General features: G+C 34.8%; 2 protein-coding genes across 2 annotated transcripts in view; both read right to left on the bottom strand.

The window, feature by feature from the left end:
• LOC142346252 (1-phosphatidylinositol 4,5-bisphosphate phosphodiesterase gamma-1-like) overlaps window positions 1-20,288 on the bottom strand; it is a 74,676-nt gene that overhangs the window by 36,568 nt on the left and 17,820 nt on the right. Inside the window, exons 2-7 of the mRNA XM_075398768.1 lie at window positions 6,079-6,158; window positions 5,926-6,006; window positions 4,852-5,052; window positions 4,297-4,512; window positions 2,969-3,111; window positions 114-259 (exon numbers count right to left, since the gene is read on the bottom strand). Of these exons, the coding sequence (XP_075254883.1) occupies window positions 114-259; window positions 2,969-3,111; window positions 4,297-4,512; window positions 4,852-5,052; window positions 5,926-6,006; window positions 6,079-6,158 (867 nt within the window). The remainder of the gene's footprint in view (window positions 1-113; window positions 260-2,968; window positions 3,112-4,296; window positions 4,513-4,851; window positions 5,053-5,925; window positions 6,007-6,078; window positions 6,159-20,288) is intronic.
• LOC142345824 (2-oxoglutarate and iron-dependent oxygenase domain-containing protein 2-like) overlaps window positions 1-20,288 on the bottom strand; it is a 421,406-nt gene that overhangs the window by 398,538 nt on the left and 2,580 nt on the right. The gene's annotated exons all lie outside the window — the stretch shown is intronic.

The raw sequence follows: 20,288 nt of genomic DNA, 5'->3' as shown, positions 1-20,288 counted from the left end.
CATTTCTTACAAAAATTCATTGCCAAACCTCGAATCGGGAAACAATTGGTCTCCGAGATTTAGTATCCCTTGGAAAAATTAATGGAATTTTAACTGATGAGTCGGGAACTAACATGAATGCCTGGTTGATTGTTTGTTTCTGAATTTCGATGGCGAGTCTGCTCATGTCGAACAGCTTCTGTTCCTCCAACAGCTGACTCACTATAGACTTGTACTCCTCAAATTTCAGGGAAAATTTGTTCACGTCTGCAAGGTAGATCTAGCACAGAAAATAGATGGTAGCAAAAAATGAATGATGATCACACTACTAAGTTGTCACTACTTGTTGTCACCAAAAATCTAATTTGTTTCCAACGCACAGTTGCAAAAGTTACTACGTAAAATGAGTTCTAACAAATTTAAACAGGCCCACTTCAATATTTTGTATATCCACTCGTGCCTTTCAAACGCTAGCGTTAGTTAACTTAACTTTCTTCAACAAAAAGTTTCGTAAACAATTAATGCAAAATCATTTTTTTTCAAAAATTTCCTATAAAGATCTCTGATTTCGCACGATGAAATTCTTCGTTGCGATCAAATTTTTAATTTTATCCAGTTAGATATATTTTATAGTTAGAAAAAAGTTTGTCCGATGGACTGGCCTTGGTACTTATAAAAAATATCGTTTTAACGTGTTAAGTTTTACAAGACGCTTGTGAATAATTTCGATCGCAAACGATAAAACGTCCTCTTATAAGATCTTATCTAATAAAAATTTTGGAAAATGTTAATAAAAGGAGTCAAAACATGACATTAAACTTGAAATATTAACTAATTTGCTCAATTTCGGTGATAATCTTGAACATATTTATTGAATAAACGAAGGGAACTGAATTGAGCAGTGTAAGTTGCGTAATTAAACAGTCAGAAATAATTTCGGCAGAGGAGAACTCATTTGGAGCAATGGTGTCTGATCATTAAAACCTGATGCTTCCACGGTGTAATTTTGCAACAATTTGGCTTAACTTGAACACAACTAAGCGCGTAGGGTGCCATAACAATAACAAACGAAATTTATAGAACAATGGAACAAAGTAGCGATGGAGAGGAAAAGCAAAAAAATTATAATTAAAAAGAAAAAATTTAAAGTGTTGTTTGTTTGTTATTATAGTAAAAGTTTTGGATCGGAACACGGGAAGCAGTTGCTCCAAAATTCACACTGAGTGATGTTTCAGCAGTAATTTTGTGATGGCAGATTAAATCCTGTATACATCTTAGGAAATGATGCGAACAATTGTTCGAATTATTATACTCAATTTGTGTTAGTTGGATAAAATATTTCTGCCAAAAATTGGACAAGTTGAAGTTTATAATTGATCTCAAAACTAAGAAATACTAGATTTAATATTCGAATCTTGCCGTGGAAAAAAATACAATTTTCTTGAAGGAAAGTAGCATTTAGTTTGGTAAAATCTAAATGTTCCAGTGCCAAACTTAGAAAGAAAATATTTAGTTCCAAAGTAAGTTCGATGACTGAAACATTACAAATTCTTAGTTTTCAGTCCTCTTGAGACTAAATTGAAACTCACAGAAGAATGCAAGGGTTGCCCAGAAAAAATTCACGAGAGAAAAACCAATTTGTTGAAAGTGTGAGCATCTCAATTTTCACCACATCCTTCAGATAGTTAAAACCTAACTTCCTAACACTCAGTTTGTGTCAAATTTTAACTTGGTACTACTTGAGCAATTAAAAGCGTATTAGAAAGAAACAGAGAGTTTTTTTGGTATCCCAGAGGTGCTCATATTATCTTTTCATGACACACAAAAATGTGATAACTGATTTTTTGAAATTTATTGAAAGAAGCACCACTTTTAACATGGCCATAGTGCCTGTCAAAAACTTCACTTAAAACTGAAGATATCAGATTGGGTGCCATAAATTTAATGATATTTATTCAGCTCTTTGTTCAAGATCATAATTTCGTAGTGGCAGTGAGTGAGACTGCAAAGGTGGTCAAAATTGTTGTTTGCGAGTATTTTAGATACAGGCAGAATTTATCAAATTCATTTGGGTTAGGTTGTCCATTGCATGTGTTTTGGATACTTGATTGATTGATTAAACTGGTTCGAATTAGCGTGGACCATCAGTTAGCTTTGATAGAAAAATTAATTCTCGGTTGTTAAAGTTATTCAATTGTTTGTTTCTGTCTATAACCTTATCAGTTGCTGGTATTACAATTCGCGATCATTAATTCAATTATCCGCAGCGAAAACTTCAAGCAGCCGAGAAAAAAAACTTTTTTGGGGACAACACAGTACATTCCTAATAAGTAGACGAACCACCAAACCATTGTTTGGGTATTTTGGTAGAGTTTTCGGTGCTAGTTAGTCCGTACAGGCACTGAGTGAGAGTGCAAAGGTGATCAAAAATGTTGATTGAGAAGATTATAAGTTTCTGACTAGTATTTTAGATATTGGGGGCAAAACTTAACAAAATCGTTTGGGTTAGGTCGTCAATTGCATGTGTTTTGGATACTTGTGGATAGATTTATTGAACTGGTTTGAATTAGTGCGGACCATTAGTTAGTTTTGATAGAAAGGTTTAATTTTCGATTGTTAAAATTATTTATTAGTTTTTTTCTGTCTAAAACTTTATCAGTTGCTGGTATTACAATTCTTGATTATTAATTCAATTATTCGGAGCGAAGGCTTCAAGCAGCCGAGGAAGCAAGAGTTTTGGGGACACGACAGTACATTTCTAGCAAGTAGAGGAACCACCAAACAATTCCTTCGGAATTTTGATAGAGTTTTGGGCGCTAGTTAGTTCCCAGCTAGAAGCTCTCTAACGATAAAAAAAAACAAAATATATTAAAAAAATCAAAATTATGAAAAGAGAATTTTTATCTTGTTTGGTCGGATAAGACAACATAAAAGATACAAATTCGTCATACTAGAATTTTCATTGCAGAGATGAGACGTAATATCTTACCCTGGCCTGGTCCTGGTTCTCGGATGGGTCCGGAGGAGCGACTCTGACTGTCGTCAATCTGCCTCTGTGCATCGACTTAGAATTCGCAGGACATACCTTCACCATTATGCCCAGTTTACGAATGGAACCTTGGAGGGAACGACCTGAAATGACAGCAGACATCAATCAGTCTTTGAAAAAATAGAGCAAAGGCTGAAATTGTATTTGCTCAAGGACTTAGTCTCAGCTTACATTGGTCTAAGATATCATTTGAGAAATCTGATTCGCAAATTCAGTTCTCATGGTGAACAATATTTAGAAAGTCTAGACAATAGACAAGAGACTATCGGGAAAACTTAGCCATGCCAGCGCTTCAAAAGAATTCAGGTTGCAATTCTTACTGCAGAGTCTTATTAACAACCATTACTTTCTAAACAGGTATTAAGCGCATTTTATAAAAGAAGTAGAAGGAAAAAAGTTCAGTTTTAAGAAGGAGAAAGCCTGAAACGACCTATTCCAAATTCGGAAGCCTAAATCATGGTTTTCCACAAAGTTCTCGAATGTTGATTGTCAACAGCTTCATTTGTGGTACGCGAGGCCTTATTAATTGCCCTATTCGAAAACGAAGTGCAATATTGCCGAACACCGCGCATGTTCTGTAAAGTTTTTCCCAAAAATCTTTCCCATTTTATGCCATTTTCTTTATCAGAGGTGACTTTTACCAGCTATGTTTTTTAGCGGCGAAGAGAAAAATACTTCACGGCCACAATATTTCTTAGAAAGCGGACATGAAGAAACAAATCGCATTCGCCTTGTTTAAACAAACACCCATTCCACTGATGATTGTTGCGGGTTTTTTACTGTGATAAAAAATTATCTCAATTCGCGGCAACTTACATTATTTTGCAAATAACTACCCGGATGTCGATCAGGGAACGCGCCCTCATTTTGATCTACAAAGGTTTGTTGGAGCATAACGCCGCAAGCGTGCATTTTTCTCAAGTAAAGTAACCTTACTCGAATTTTTCAGTTTTCTACGATCGTAAAGCCTAAATTGTAAACCCCTCGCGTTACTGATTGCGGATAAGGAACACAAATCGCAAATTAATACATCGATAAAATCGCTCATGAAAAAGTTTGATTTTAAAATTGGGGGTCTTTCCCATTATAGCCCCCCCCCCCCCCGCGCTTAGAGGTCAGGTAACTTACAACCCCCAATCATGGTAAATAAACCATAATGGGGGCTATAATTTCATGGGGATGAAGAACTTAAAAGAAAAGTGAAGTTCTAGATATCCATTTTGGGCTAATTGAAGCTGTTCTCCACAAAAGGGGGACATTGAGCCTACCTGATGCATTGCCACTCTCCATGTGATGTTGAATGAGAATGTTTGAGTTCTGGATCATGTCTCTGAAAGCCCTCTTCAGTCTGACCTCACTGTAGACACTCTGGCTATTCTGCTGGATCTTCTCTATCAACTCCACAAATGAGTCACATTCTGATGTAGTCATGAATATCATAGACAGACACTTGTCTGTGAAGCGACGACCATAATGCACACACGCTGAAGAGAAGAACCGAAACGAATCAAAATTGATATTTTTCATCTTTGTAGTCATCGGTATTCAATTATCGCAATTAAGTATTTCAGTATCCTATAACCAAAAACAGTCATTGAATATATGCTTCACAGAGGTTCAGAAACCGGGAAGAAAAAACGTTTTTTGTTTGGATTATCAAAAATTTATTGTATTGAGTTTTAATAAAAAACTATCAAATCAAATTTTTTAAATTTTTTTGTGTTTCAGAATCAAAAGCAAACAAACTTTTCTGAATATCTTCAATTTTTTCTTTAACAATTTTTTCATCATTTTTTATCATTAAGATAGAATGTGAGTTTTACCTGAGCGGTTGAGCCCCTCATTATGGAACTGGCAGGTAGTGACAGGTTGTATTGGGCTGATGGGGGAAGTGTTCAGCCCGGCATATCCTCCCACGCATGAACAGGGCATGAGGAAGTCCTTCATACAGAACTTGAGTTTCCTCTTGTCTCTCACTGATGTGATCTCAAACATGTCAATGATAGTCTGTAGCTTGCTAGTGTCTGAAAAACATAGCACGATTTCAACCATTTTTTTAGAGAAAAACGTAAAAAAACACATAAAACTTAAATTAAAAAAAAACAGAACTCCCCAACATTGGGTGAAAATTGTCTGGTCAGGGTTCCTCCCACCTTTATGTCTTCAAAAGTATTTACTTTTTAAATCTATCAATGAAAGAAAAACTCAAAGAAACTCAATGATAGAAAAGCAACGCGAGCGAACGTTTCAAATGATTACGTTCAAATGTAACCCAAGCCCATATGCCAGACGGAAATCAAGTGTACCCAGGCCGCCGAGTGAAAGTGCCTAAGACTAGACCGTTAAAGACAAAAAGTGCTTATGTGTAGACATTCGTGCGTTTAACGGGCCTTTGCGCGTTTACGTCCAGATTTTTTTTCGTTTTTCTGGGTTCTCAGTGTAACTAATTGAGTGAATAAACGATGTACATCTCGTGAGTTAACTTCTGGTCTGCATATACTTGATTACCGCAGCCTGGGGATTTCATTATTTTTGATTCGCAGGTCTTGAGCTTTCCAGACTTTCGCTTGTGTTGCAACTCTATAACACTACTTATATTGATCCACTTCCTCGTACACTCCAAAACTCTAAAACTTTCTTGTGTATAGCCAGACAAGGATAAATCGCTCAACTTGCGGGTGTAGACCAACCACGAACATTTAGATAAATCACGTAAGCAATTATGCGACAGTTTGTGATATTCAGACAAAGAATCTTGGGACTATGTCCGACCAAATTTTGTAAATTTAGACAATTTCTCATTTCACATATTATCTTATCGTGTATCCTGTTTATATCGTGTAAATTTACCCGAGACATTTTTAGAGTGTACATAAATTAGAACAGACATAACTAACTTGTTTTGAGGTCTTGTCTGAACACATACATCTCCCTGAAGTCCTGAGAGACCATTACTTCAGCAGACACTCCACTTTCGGTTCCCGCCCTGTCACCCCCTCCCGCACTCAGTCCACCACTTCCCACCACTCCCCCCACCACCCCTCCCCCTCCCTTGCAGGGAAGTCTCACTGCGAATGTAGTTGACTCCATTAGGGGACTGATCGCCACCTCCTTCCCACTTCGCAGGGCTCTAAAGTAAACAAGCAAACAAACGGTCATGAATAAAATCAAAAACCATAACATTAAAGAAAGACTTTTTTCGCTGTCAAAAAGTTAAATCTTTGTAAATACCCGTGTCCCAGGTGCGAAAGGAATATTACTTTTCCCACCATGAAATACAAGCGCTATTTAATGCGTTTATCGCAAGCGCTATTCCATCTTTTGACCCGTTTCTGACGAAAACTGCTGACGGGAACTTAATTATATTTAATCAACTTATAAAAGTTGTTGCAAAAATGAGTTTCCTATCTTGTGTGCTGAAAGATGAGTGTGCTGGAACCCTAGTGGAAATTAGAGTGCTCTAAAAAATGGAGAAAGAACACCGAAGTGTTGAATGTGTAGAAATTATCTACATTGTTTAAAAAGTCCAAAACAAGGAGCCAAAAACCTGCAGGTATCCGAAACCTGCTGATTGATAAATTTAAATTATTGTAAAAATCATGCAAAAAAATCGTACAAGGGAATCCATAGTTCTTTCAAAATTGTTTCCTAAAAAACCAAGATCCTGATTTAATTTCTTTTTTCAAAACAGATTTACATTCTTTATCAAATTGTCAGTTATGTTGGAAAAAAAACGAAATAAAAGCGTTTTTGGATCATGTCCTCTTTCCTCAGTTAACTTATTGATAGATTGATAGAGCTTTGAAAAATTTGAAATCCTGCAAGATTCCTGCAAGATTTGACTTCTAAGTTAGTCAATTTTTTAAAGTGATCTGAAATTTCTCTGGTTTGGCTGACGTCTTATAATACGTTTTAATCTCTTTTTCAGTAGTTTTCATTCCAGAGAAACTCCAAGATTTCTAGGAACGCAAAATCCTGCAAGATTCTTGCAAGACATTGAATTCCACCAGTACATCTGCGAGTTATGAAACCTGTCTTAATGTCACAGTCGGTATTTTAAATTACTAACCAGAGTTATAAACGGCCAATTTAATGTTTTGAGCAGGATTTCGTTCTTGCAAGAAAATGTTGATTAATCCTGCAAGAACCTTGCAAGAATCGAATCCGCCTATCACTAGAAAATTTCAATAGTATGACGATGAAAACAAAAAGCCTCTGATTATTTGTAAATCAACAGCTTGAGCACAAATTTTTCAATGGAGTATTGATTCAAATTGAATCAATTATCACCATCACCAAAAAATAATCAACTGATTCGACTTGTTATTTTCACACAAAAATAAGATGCTATTTTGAATATTTACTTTGCGAACTGAATTGAAAATGCATATAAAATTCAAGGTTTCCAGCAGAAAAAAAAGTCACATACATGATTAATGGATTTTTCAAACAAAATCAGCTGATAACAGTTTGTCTAATAACTTGAGTAAAAGCAACAAAGCAACAAAACATGTGTCAAAAGTGTCACCAACCAAGATGTGAACTCATCTTACTACGCCTTCAAAATATATTCACTTTATCTATTGTCTTTCTATGTAAATTGTTCTAACAAAAACCTTAGAGAATTCCATTGTAAAAAGGCATCATACTTTATCAACACCTAGATGTTCATAAGTAATCGTAGAGAAAAAAACTGGGAAATTCTATCGAGTAAAAATTACTACTGGAACTTAGAGCAGCAATTCTCAGGTTCAGATATGATAAAAAATAATTTTATTAAAAAAAAGCAGCATCAAACAATTTAGACGCAATAAAATAGGATTCGTTGAATCGCTTTGGTAAACTATTCTTATAATTCGGCTGATAAAATTGAGAAACAAAATTGAGTTCTGTGGGACATGAAATTTACTGAATTCACCAAACCAAGCACGTTGCCACCGCATCAGAAAAATGAAGTTCAACAAATCCAAAAATATACAATTTCAAAAAGCAACAAAAAAGAGTCAAGTTTTCTATTTGTGTTTCAGATATAATAAACAAAACTTTCCCAAGACAGAACTGCAACAAATTTCGGAAAAAAATGATATATATTTATATTTATAAATATATAGTTATGTCTCTGTCTGTACTGAGCAACGGCAGACATGCACAGAAAAATGATTAATCCTGAATGAGTTTTGCGAAAAAAGCTTTTAAAAAAATTAATGAAAAAATGCACAACTCCATGAAAAATTTCCCTAGTAGAGTATCTTTGAGACTGTGTAGGACAAGCGAGTCGATGCAATTAAAAGCAACTGAAATTGGTAAACTTTCAGTAGACGACAAAAATTCAATGTAACTATTTGAAAACACATACAATTATAACACATATAATACTAACTAAAATGTTGAAGAAAATTTTGGTGTTAATTCAGCTGAAGAATATTGCCTCATCTTTAGATTTTATTACTCAAAACCTGTTTTGAAATCAAATTGGTTTTCTGTTTTCTTTTGAGCTGTTTAGTAACATTTAGTAAATACTGTTTTTTAGTAAGTTGACGGCCGCAAGTTGTTCAGTTTAAGATAATAGTTTTTGAGAAAACTCTTTCAAACTGCAAACTGACTTTTCTATTACCTATTTTTGCAGTAAAAGAAACTTTCACAGAAAAAGACAGGTGAACTACCAAAATTTTTACTTCAATTTTTGATTTAACGTGAATCTTTTGAAAAAAAATGAAAGCTTCAAGTATGCTCAATATGCTCAAAATTAACTAAAATGTCGGATAATTTTCGCATTTTCAGGGTCGATCTATTACGGACTTTCGTTAGAATTGCCTAGTCTGGGACAAAAATTTGATTTATTCTTGCACGTCTAGGCCAAGACATGCACAAGTCTGACAAGTGCGAAAAGTGACATGATCATAGCTCTGAATCACTGATGAAATTAGGTTGGTGATTAGACTTGCCCAGTACTGAAATTGACTTGGCGGTAAGCACAGGTGCGCAGCGGTGATTTAAGTTTTTAACACGTCGAGCCTACGACCTGTCATGATCAAAAAGTCGGTTTGAGTTATCGCAAATAGTCTCAAAAGCGCCGTGTTATTAGCCGTGCGTTCATCTCAAGATTTTTGTTTGTCCTTACATGTTCTTAGATTATGTAACTTTGTATGCACAACGCCGCCTTAGAGTATCGGTCTGTGACCTCAGCCTAGGACATGCTTCGATTATGGGGAAAGAAAATTTATTCTGAGCTATTTGATTACAGATTCGAATCTTCCGAAAGCCCAAAAAAATAAAATTTAAACTTAGCAAGTGCAAAAATAATCATTTATAAAGTTTTTTATAAAGTTTTAACTTAGATAGGAAATTCATACCTCTGTATCAGGTCAGAATAATAAAGATTGCTCGATCCATTAATACTGGGTAGATTTGCTGACACCGGATCCCTCCTACGCGGGTTGGAAAAAATATTAAACTTCATTTTTTGGATACAACTTATAAAAAGGAACTTAAGCTAAATTCGCGCTGAAACTTCTATTCTCAATTCATCGTAGGTAAAAACAGGTATACACTAAAGCAGTGATACAAAATCAATCTCATGCAGCGCTTGCAAACAGCCGTTTGATTTTAAATGCTAAAGTTTCAAGACTAAATGATCTTCTGGTTCGACGGGTTGATGAAACAACATTTACAAATCTAACTTTCGACGTTTCGACAAACATTACTGAACGAAACGAAGAAACGGTGAAATGATTCAACTTAAGTGAAGAAATGTTTGTTAGAAAAGACCTTCTAAAGAATGTACAGTCAGAACTCTTGATGAGAGTAGTTTTGATGAAAGTTTGAGAGAGACAAACAATGCAAGTCAAACAAGAGAAAATTTGAACTTGAAAACATATTTCTCAGATCGAGCTGAATTGAACCAATAGAATTCTATGAGAGGTGCACTTTAGTCATAGTCATGAGTTTAGAATCAAAAACAGCAAAATCTAACCAAACTGTTGTTTCAGTTAGTGTTCATCTGTGAACTGAGATAAATTCATGTAAAATTTAAGGATGTTATAATTTTTTCCCAATTTCATTTTAAAAAGTAAAAAGGACAATATGACAACTTGTAGACAAAAAAAACAGAATTACTCAACCGGCTATCAATAATCATTTTTCATTTTTGAAATCGTGAGTACAGATAGTTTACCGAGGAAAGATAAAATTTCATGCAACTATTAGCTCAAAATTATGTAAATAATGTTTTGATACAAAATGTCGCCATAGATGCTTAATTTATCCAATTGCATATAGGTGATTGAATTATAGATCAGCTTAAGGAGATTCTGTATGATCATGCTCAATTTTTCATGTTACAATGACAACCTAATTGAGCTCATTTAAAAAAATTATCAAAATCTTGCACGAAAAAAAACCAACAAATTATAAACCAGGTTGCAATAAATGAAATGAAAAAAAGATCGCAATTTATAAAAAATCTTCATAACATAAAAAATGGCGCCAGACGACAGATATGTACTATATAGACTTCTAGCGATCAAGGTCAAAAAATGCAAACTTATTTCATTCATTTAAAGACCAAGAAAAAGGAATCAGCAACAAAAGTGTATTAAATTTACTTCCTTTTTTAATTTTTTCTGTTTTCACATTTGGTGGCTACTCAAGCACTTGTAGTTGAATCATCTTATCTAATTTGGTTTTTATCTACGGCTTGCTCTGTCATCGTTGAATTTTCAGGAGAGTTCAACGGGTTATAAGTTTGATAACAGATCAGAATTTCAAGCAAGTTTAGATATTTGGTTCCCCAGTAAAATTAGACTACAGCGTTTGGAGATTGTTAAAAGAAGATGTGCTAAGTGGATCTGTTGAAAATGGAATATCCCGATTCAGACTATGTCTTGAATCTGATTAGCCAAGGTCTTCTACCGATAGGTTACAAGCTGGTCTTTTCAGACCTCCTTCTCTTGAACAAAATCTTAGTTGGACAGATAAATCTGGATCCATTTAATTTCTCGAAGATCATATCACACGACTGCAATACAAGACCTAATGGTGAAGTTTTGATTTACGCCAGATATGTGAGAAGAGGTGCGAGGAAAATTTTTCCTTCATGTAGCTAAGTATAACGCTACATCTAAGTATTGCGCTGTCAATCTACTACAATCTTTCATGGTATACGCTTCTGATGAATCCCAAAATATTCTGCACAAGAAGTATCTAAATTTCGACACCACTGTTATCCTTCTGGATGCGATCCATTAGAAAGCCTAATTCAAAATTGAACTTCCCCCAAGTGGGGCAAAACCAAGATGGTGGAAATCATGTTTGGTTTGAGTTCAGTTTTATTATTATATGTTTTTCCACGCATAAATAAAACTCAAGACTCGCTTCTGAAGATATTGCGTATCACTGTAACCTTGCAGAAATCCATTTATAATTTTGAGGTCATTTGAATCTGCAAGTCCGATTTCTAGGCCAGTGGGAAGATTAGCATAGTCATGTCTAGGTTTGTCTGGTGTTATAACTAAGGAGTTAGTACTCTAACTTACCAGAATTAGGGATTTTGCAAGTGTTGTAGCACGTACAGGTAATCAAGACAGCAAAGCTAAAGTTTCGAAATAGAGAACAAGCCAAGTTTGATAACTAGTAATAAGTTAATAAATCCTTCAAATGCCGCGTAAAGATATTTAGGTAAAGATATTTAGGTTTGATAACTAGTAATAAATTAATAAATCCTTCAAATGCCGCGTAAAGATATTTAGGAGTTTTTTGTTTCTCTTCCTATTACCATTTACTACCTTGAAAAGAGCGAAATTCGAGAATATTTCACTCAAATGGCTCTCGACAAATTTCGGTGTCTTGTTATGAAGAATACCACGTTCATTGAACACAATTTTCATGAAACCGATTATAGCAAACTTTATGCATACGTGTTTCAATCGTATTTTTATTTGTTTGCAAACAAATGTGACATTTTGGGAGAACTCTTTTTTATTTAAACAGTCAAGTCAATTTATAAAAGACAAATTTGCGATTTTACTTTCGAACGAAATTTCAATAAATTGTCATTATTCAACATCGGCATTTCCACTATTTATGGAATGTGTTAAATTTCATTTGATTCCGCCTTTTTTCAAATTCAACTAATTTCGAACAGTATGGTAAATTGAACGTTAGACTCCATCTTGTCTAAGTGAGTTTGGGGAAAAATTATAATGGAAGCAATTTAATAAATTAACGAATTGATAATATGATTTTAAGAAAAATGTAGAGTAGAAAAAGCAAGCCTTTCTAATTTGGCTACCAAATGATTTATCCGTTTCGTTGAAAAAATAAGTTGACGATAAAAAATAAACTGTCTATAAATATGGGAGAAAAAACAACACCCCTGTTGTTTTTAGATCTTCCCTTTTGTTAGCTCCAAATGTTTTAATCTTTTTACGCAATTATTTATTGAAAATTGTACTATTTTGTTCCAAAAATCCACTCAAAACAAACTAAGCCAAGTTTTCTACCGCGTAAACTGAACAAAAGTTCGCTTATTTTTTGCATGAAGTTTATGAAGTCTCAGTGTTACTTGATCGGTTAATTTGGCAATCGGTTAAATGTTACATAGGATCAAATTTTCTATGAATAGAGCCTTTGAAGGGTTGAGTGAAACACAAACACAGACCCAGACACCACAACCCAACTCACAAGAGAGAGGGGAGAGGAGAGGAGAGGAAACAAACGACAACACAGTCGCTAGAGACCAGGTAAATATAGCTCCAGATAGATTTTATATCGCAATAGAGCTCAAATAATGGGCTCAAATTACAACAGAGTACATATAAAGCGAAGTGGTCTTTCAACCGATGGAATTCGTTGAACTATCAAGGCTTTCATCCGCAAATTTTGTTTTTGCAAATCTGTAATTAGCCAATAATTAATTTAAAAAATATTCCGAACTTTAATAACAAATTTGGACTTTGATTTTGTTAAAGAAATCACGCTATTGAGCTGAACCAAGATCAATTTTAAATTTAGATCCACATTTTTAAAAAAGGAATAATAAATATTAAAAATGGAACAATTAGAATTGAAGCGTGTCTTGAGAAAAAGTAAAATTAATTGCTAAAAATATGGAATTGATTAAGATATACTCAAAACTTAACAACTTTCTAAAATCTCCAACTCTTAGAAACAAAGCAGAAAACTAACAACATGTCTTTAGGTCTGTTTTAGCTATTTTCATGTCTTTGTTTGAAAGGTAACTTCAACTAAGACAGCTGTAAGATATTTAAATAAATCAAAATCAACTTTGATAAATTTAGCGAATAAATAGCAAACAAATGTGTGAAAATGACATTCGGCTAAAAGGACAAGGCCTTTATAAATCAATTGAGAGACGCGCCAAGTTCGTGACTTGGAATGGAGCAATTTGAGAGAGGGGGATTTGAGCAGGGCTAATCTGGCAGCCCGGCAGGCGGTATAGTAGTTTGCAACTAATCAAAGAAATCACCTGTTAGCCCGCCAAAGACATACACCACATTTAACAGCCATGAACTGCGGGTATTCAAATCAAATGCTCTTCTTGTGTTCTACAATCGAGCATTAGAAACAAATAAAATACGAATAAGTCAATGAGCTATTCTTTGACCGAGATTTTCTAAAATTAGTTGTTGAATTTGACAAAACAAGGATTTATTGTGGTTTTGATATTCAATCTGTTGAACAAATGTTTGATTTCCTTTTGGAGGCGGGAATCAACGAATACGACACAACTTCCTACGGATGTTAATGTGTTTGATAAACAAAACAATCAACACCTTTTATAACCACTCTCAAAACAAATTTTGCTAAATGTTTTGTTTTCCGACATGTTTTAAAATGATCAAAGGAAGTAAGCAACGGTTTTAATTTGTTAATTCCCTTTGAAGAGAAATTTGCCTTTGAAGTCTGTAAAATAGACAAGTTTTTCAATTGAACTTTCGACGGGTCATATTAATGAATTACGGATGCAAATGCGGACTATTTTACGGTGTCCTGCTTTCCCGGGTCAATGTTTGGCGGTGAATTTTCGTAAGAAATGCGGTGAAAAAAATTTTCCCGCGTATTTCTTACATCTTTTTGTTGTGATTTGCGGCGAGTTATTTATTTTCACCGCTTTCTCAGTATTCTTACAAAAAAACTTCCTAACACGGGTTTGAACCTCTTACCTCCTGCATGCCTTCAACTTCTTATTCCACCCCACCAACTGTCAAAAACTGTGCATTTCTTGTGAATTTAAATCAGATTCAGTAAACGTTAGAAAGCAAATGCGGCGAATTTTTGTAAAAAATGCGGTTAGTTTTGCAGAGAATTATTTTTATTCACCGCATTCACCACATTAACCGCATTTTTTACATTAATTTGCCATAAATGTCGATGCGGTGAATTTTTGTAAGAAATACGGCGAATTTCTCTGTGAATCTTGGAAGAAATGCGTTGACATATTTTTTACCAAATTCAACGCATTTCTTTCAAAAATTTACCGCATTCACCGCATTTCATACAGAAATTCACAATTCACCCAAAAAACATTGACCCGGGTTTTGACGCCTGGTAATTTCACCCTCCTCCATTTAACCCCTATATTTGACCCCTCGACCGCTTCACTCCGATATATTTTCTTAATATATATTCAGGATAGTTTTCATCCAAAATACGTAAGGATTGAAGAAACAATTTTCATGGATTTGGGGAAAAAGTTTAAGGGTAAAAAAATTGCCATAAATGACTTAGGGGTTTAAGGATTAACGCATCGTTGGTGGTGAAAAGAAGTGCTTATTTCATATCATTCAGCCGTTGGTGAAAAGTGATTTATCAAGCAAAGTTCTTTACTCTCTTCTATGAAATCACTGTTGAACTTAAACAATTTTAAATTAGTAGAATAAAATTTACCAGTATGTGAAAAACAAAAACTTTGAGGTATAAACAAGGGAAACTACTGCAAAAGAGATCGGCACTGTATGCAGACGATTTATCTGATAAATTGCAAGCTCAGTTTGCTCTAACGATGATACATCAAGTTGTCTCAATTTGTTTTCAGTTCTCTCGTTGATTGAAGAGCACCGTGGGCCGAGGAAATTTAGCAAAATTAGGTACAAGAAATGATATCTAGCGTTGGCAAGTTAGAAATTTCACCGCTATTTTCTCACAAAAATTTCCAGGTTGAGGTGCCATCCGGAAGTGACCTCTGATCAGACCGTGCCAGACGAAAGTAACCTCTGATCAGACCATCCTAGACGAAAAAACCTCTGATCAGACTAATGTGCGCTCAAAACACCGTGTGCGCTAAATGTGCGCTCAAAACTGTCTTTGATCATACCATTCCCATCCGGAAGTGACCTCTGATCAGACCCAAATCAGACCATTTCGCCAGACGATTGTGCAACCATGGCCCAGACGAAACCCCGACCATTGTCCAGACGATTGTGCGCGTCAGATGACCTCAGATCAGACTATCCCCAGACCCAAATGCCACTGATCACACCATCTTCTGAACATCTTTCGACCACCTCCAGACCATCGTCCAGACGATTGTGCGACCACGGCCCAGACGATTGTGCGCTTCAGATGACCTCTGATCATACTATCCCCATCCGGAAGCGACCTCTGATCATACTATCCCCATCCGGAAGTGACCTCTGATCATATTATTCCCAGACCGAAAGTGACCCCTGATCAGACCATTCCCATCCGGAAGCGGCCTCTGATCAGACCATTCCCATCCGGAAGTGACCTCTGATCAGATCATTCCCATCCGCAAGTGACCTATGATCAGACCATTCCCATCTGGAACCAAAACACAGACCCTGTAATTATGGTCTGGGAACACACCGTGTGAGTTGGACATCGGATGATCAGAGGTCACTTCCGGATGGCACCTCAACCTGGGTTGCAGTGAAGCTTCTAACCAGTCATCGCTTATCTTACAAAATTTTGCGTTTCTAAGCGTAGAGCTTATCAAACTCTGCCGTTTGTGAGAATCACTGCCCTCCGGGAACACTATTCTCTCTTCTACCACTTTACTATAGTACCTCAGGTTTGTGGAGAACTGCCTTCCTCATAAATGGGACTCGGCATCCCGTTTCTAAGAGCAGTTCTTACAAAATTTTGGCGTTTCTAACATAGTTCAAGCGTTTGTACGAATTGCTCCCGCATTGCTTCAATGCTTAGACCTCTGACTGTGACACCTGCACCTTTGACCTCCCACATTGTTGCCTCTACCACCAATGTGCCACAGGATAACGGTCTTCATGGGAACCGCATTCTTTATAAATAGGAATTAATAATTATATACGATCTATGCTTATAGACGCCAAAACTATGTAAGGTCTACGCTTAGAAAGGTGAAGTTATGCAATGTTTCTGCTTAGAAACGCAAAATTATATAAGATGTACGCATAGAAACGCCATATTTATATAAGATCTGCGCTTGGAAAGTCAAAAAATTGTACGATCTACGCTTAGAAACAAAAAATAGCATTATTATGTAAGATCTTAGCTTCGAAAAGCAATTAGTGAAAGATCTGCGCTTAAAAACTTATAAATATGAAAGATCTATCCTTCGAAACACAAAATTATATAAAATCTAAGATTTACGATTTGAACAAAAAACTTGTGCAAGATCTACGCTTCTAAACGCAAGTTCACACATTTATGTAAATTCTATGCTTAGAAATGCTACTTTCAGGTAATATCAACAATTAAAATAGCAAAATTGTGTAAGATCGACGTGCATAAACACAAATTCATGTACGATCTACGCTAAGAAGCAAAAAATGTACAATCTATGCTTAGAAATGGAAATTTTTGTAAGATCTAAGCTTAGAAACACAAAGTCATGTAAAAACTATGCTAAGAAACCCAAAATTTGGTAAGATATACACTTAAAAGCACTAAATTACGTAACATCGACGCTTAGAAACACAAAACTTGGTTAGTTAAACGCTCAGAAAAAAAAATATGTAAAATGTACGCTTAGAAACATAAAATTAAGTAAGGTCTATGATTAGTAACGCAAAATTATATGAAATCTAATCATGGAATTGCTAAATTGATGTAAGATCTACCATTATAACAACAAAATTGAGTAAGAGCTACGCCAACTTATGAAAGACCTCAGCTTAGAAACGCAAAAATATTTGAAATTTTTGCTTGAACAGGGAAAACTTGGCAAGATCTATGCTTAGAAAGGCGAAATTAAGCAAGATCTGCGCCTATAAACGCAAAATTATGTATAATTTGCGCTTAAAAACTGCAATAGTTTCTTTCAACGCTTTAGGCGTAGATTTTGCATGAACTGAAGTCATATACCGCCAAGCTTACGTAATTTTACGTTTTCTCCCGTTGACTCATGGGACCGGGACGCGCCTATATGCCTAAGCTTTGTCGAGAGCTAATCTCCTGCGCAACTCTTAGTGTCCAATGAACTTTGATAAATTTAAACAAACATATCTACCACATGGAAAAATTCCGATACTTAAAAAAAGGACGCTTAAAATAGTTCAAATAATGCAAAGATGTTTGCACAGAAATTGTCTATTATTTTTTTCTTTCATATTTCACATAACTCCACTCTATTTATTGCGCAGAAGGGTTGGTTGCCTGAAAATTATATATGCTACAATTTTTCTGAACGCTCAAGTTTGCAAAAAAAGAATTTGTCCATGTTTTCAAAGCAAAAAAACATAAATCTAAGAAGCGGTAAACTTAAAAGCGAGCTTCAGCCCCTGGAAAACAACCTGTTGTTATAATTAATTATCTTTTTTAAAAAAAAATGTAGTAAACGACAAGGAATATTAGAAAAAATATATAGGGTTATTGTCAGACCGAAACCCCAACAATCATTTTCTTAACGTAAATATCTCCAGTACAAATTTTCAAATCAAACTTGCTATCCTGTGAAAATCAAAACTACAAAAAGTTGTAAAGTGTATATTTTTATTCAGGTTGTGTAGTTACAACAAATGATCTATTCAAGAGTGAAATGAGGGAAAAAAAACAAAAAAAAATACCAATCCTGTTTTTCAATCAAACACCAAATTGAAAGATAAGACGATCTATTAGTATGTGTTATCCGAATTTACCGTTTATCAGCAAATAATTTCAAAAGACTATTTCGATAAAGTCGGCTTCAGCAACGCAAAAAGTCTGTTAGCATTTGTTTTTCAATCAATGACGCAACCAAAAACAGATGTGTTTACTCTTCGGAAAAAAATATTCGGAAACAAGGACCTGAAAACTTGTTTTAAATCAAAATGGTTTTTCATTCTCTGGAAGATCAGTCTCCTTTGTCAAAATTGTGCTATTAAATTAAAATCTCTTCCGACATTTATTGTATGTGTCAACAGAAGAACAAGAAAATGAAGGCCAAAAATATAATTGAAATTAAGTGCAGCAAGATCAATTTTTGGTATAAACTGATTTGACTACCAACATAATCGTTATAAATAAAAGCGTCACAAGCTTTTCTTTTTTTCGATAATGGTTGTTGGTCACGGAAGCAGAAGAAATCATTAAAAATGAGATTCAAGAGTCCATAACAAAATGGTAACTTCCGAAATTGTACAAAAAAAACTTACAATAGTTTAATTATTTAGACCAACGATATCATGTTTTATTCATTTAATGGAAAAACAATTTCCTCTCTAGAGAAAAATCTTTGAAATGCGATAACATATTCAGTAGACCAATTGACAATATACCCGGTACCTTTTAATAAATCAAGCATTCTTCAAAAAGTTCATCGCAGAAGCATCATTATTTGTTGAGATTAAGGTAAACAATAGAAAAAAACCTCGGCGAGCAAAAAACGAACGGCGAGAAAACCTCGGCGAGAACGAATTATAATATAAAAAGTATGTAGACCAATTAATGTCATAATGGAGCACAACAGGTTCTAAAACAGGTTTAATATGGATTTTTATTCCAATTTGCATATATTAGTTTGATTACAATACCTCCGTTTTTCTGCTTGGACAGCCGAATGTTTTCAATTATTGTATCCTGCCAATTTTTTCATTTTGGGATATTCATAGCAAATTTTAGTCCTCTAATTGAAATCGAATTTTCAAAAAGAGCTCTTTAAAAATAATGATTGATATAATTATTCATCAAACTCTGACTTGTATCAAAAAGTTAACTTATTCAGCGTCGGTAATTCGTTCAGATTGTCGGCTTGCAGTGAGAATCAACAATTTGCCTGTTTAATAAATCTAAGAAAAAAATTTTGCAGACCAGCTTTTCCCTGTCAACTCTAAAAGATTATGAATCGGCAGCATAGAAAGTTTTTTTGGTTATATAATCTTGAGAAGCTAAAAAACTTTGGATAGATGTTTTCCTTATCAATATAAAATATTGCTTACTTTACAAAGGATTTTAAAAAATGACAAAACTAAAAGTTTGCTGTTTGAAATTCTAGGTGTTAGTAATGGTCTAATGCAGCAATTTGTTTAAATATTTGCAACCCATACTGCATCAGCTATATTAGCAATTTAATGTTCGCTATTTAATGACACATATTTTGTGACTGCAGCAGAATAACCAACAGAGGTAGCAATAACAGAAAGGATAGAAGGAACTTCATAACTATATTCTGTTTCTATATGATCATCTGTGGCGAGAGTAGTGGGAAATAATTTTCATTGCATTGGTCGCATTTCTTAAATAAAATTACGGCAAAAAGGAAGCAATGGATTTTTGTAAAGAGTTCTTGTGGTGAAAAAAAGAACTCAAGCTTTGCAAGTAATGCGGTGAATTGCTCTGAATAAGGTGAAAATTTTTGTTCATTGCAGTCATGGCAATTCAGCGAGTTTTTTTATATCCATTTCGGTAAAAACTGGACGGGTATGTTTTTTGTAAGAATTGCTGTAGTAAGTAGTAGTGAGATTTTTTTTCACTGCGTTCACTGCTAAAAACTGCTTAAGTCATCCAAAAACTTACCGTTTGGCGTAACACTTAAATCATTTCTAGCAGTTGATAGCTCGACAATGGTCGACCTATGTTTTCCCATTGAGACGTGTTTCATCTGAAACGGGTTTTTACCGCTAAATATTCTATTCACTGTATCGGAGCTTCTAAAGAATTAGATTGTCTAATGCCTTTCTATTTTTTGTGTCCTCAAAATAGCGACGGCTTATTATTGAAACAAACGTTTCTCGAATTCAACTCACCTTAACAGTGAATCAATCTCGTCCGTTTTTGCGTATCTCAGCAGAGCATTTAGGTATGGAACATGAGATATAAACAA

The sequence above is a fragment of the Convolutriloba macropyga genome, chromosome 9, assembly GCF_964194025.1.
Source record: "Convolutriloba macropyga chromosome 9, txConMacr16.3, whole genome shotgun sequence".
Classification (NCBI taxonomy): domain Eukaryota; kingdom Metazoa; phylum Xenacoelomorpha; order Acoela; family Convolutidae; genus Convolutriloba; species Convolutriloba macropyga.
The sequence above is the reverse complement of the archived record's forward strand: the minus strand, read 5'-3'. Positions and strand labels throughout refer to the sequence as shown.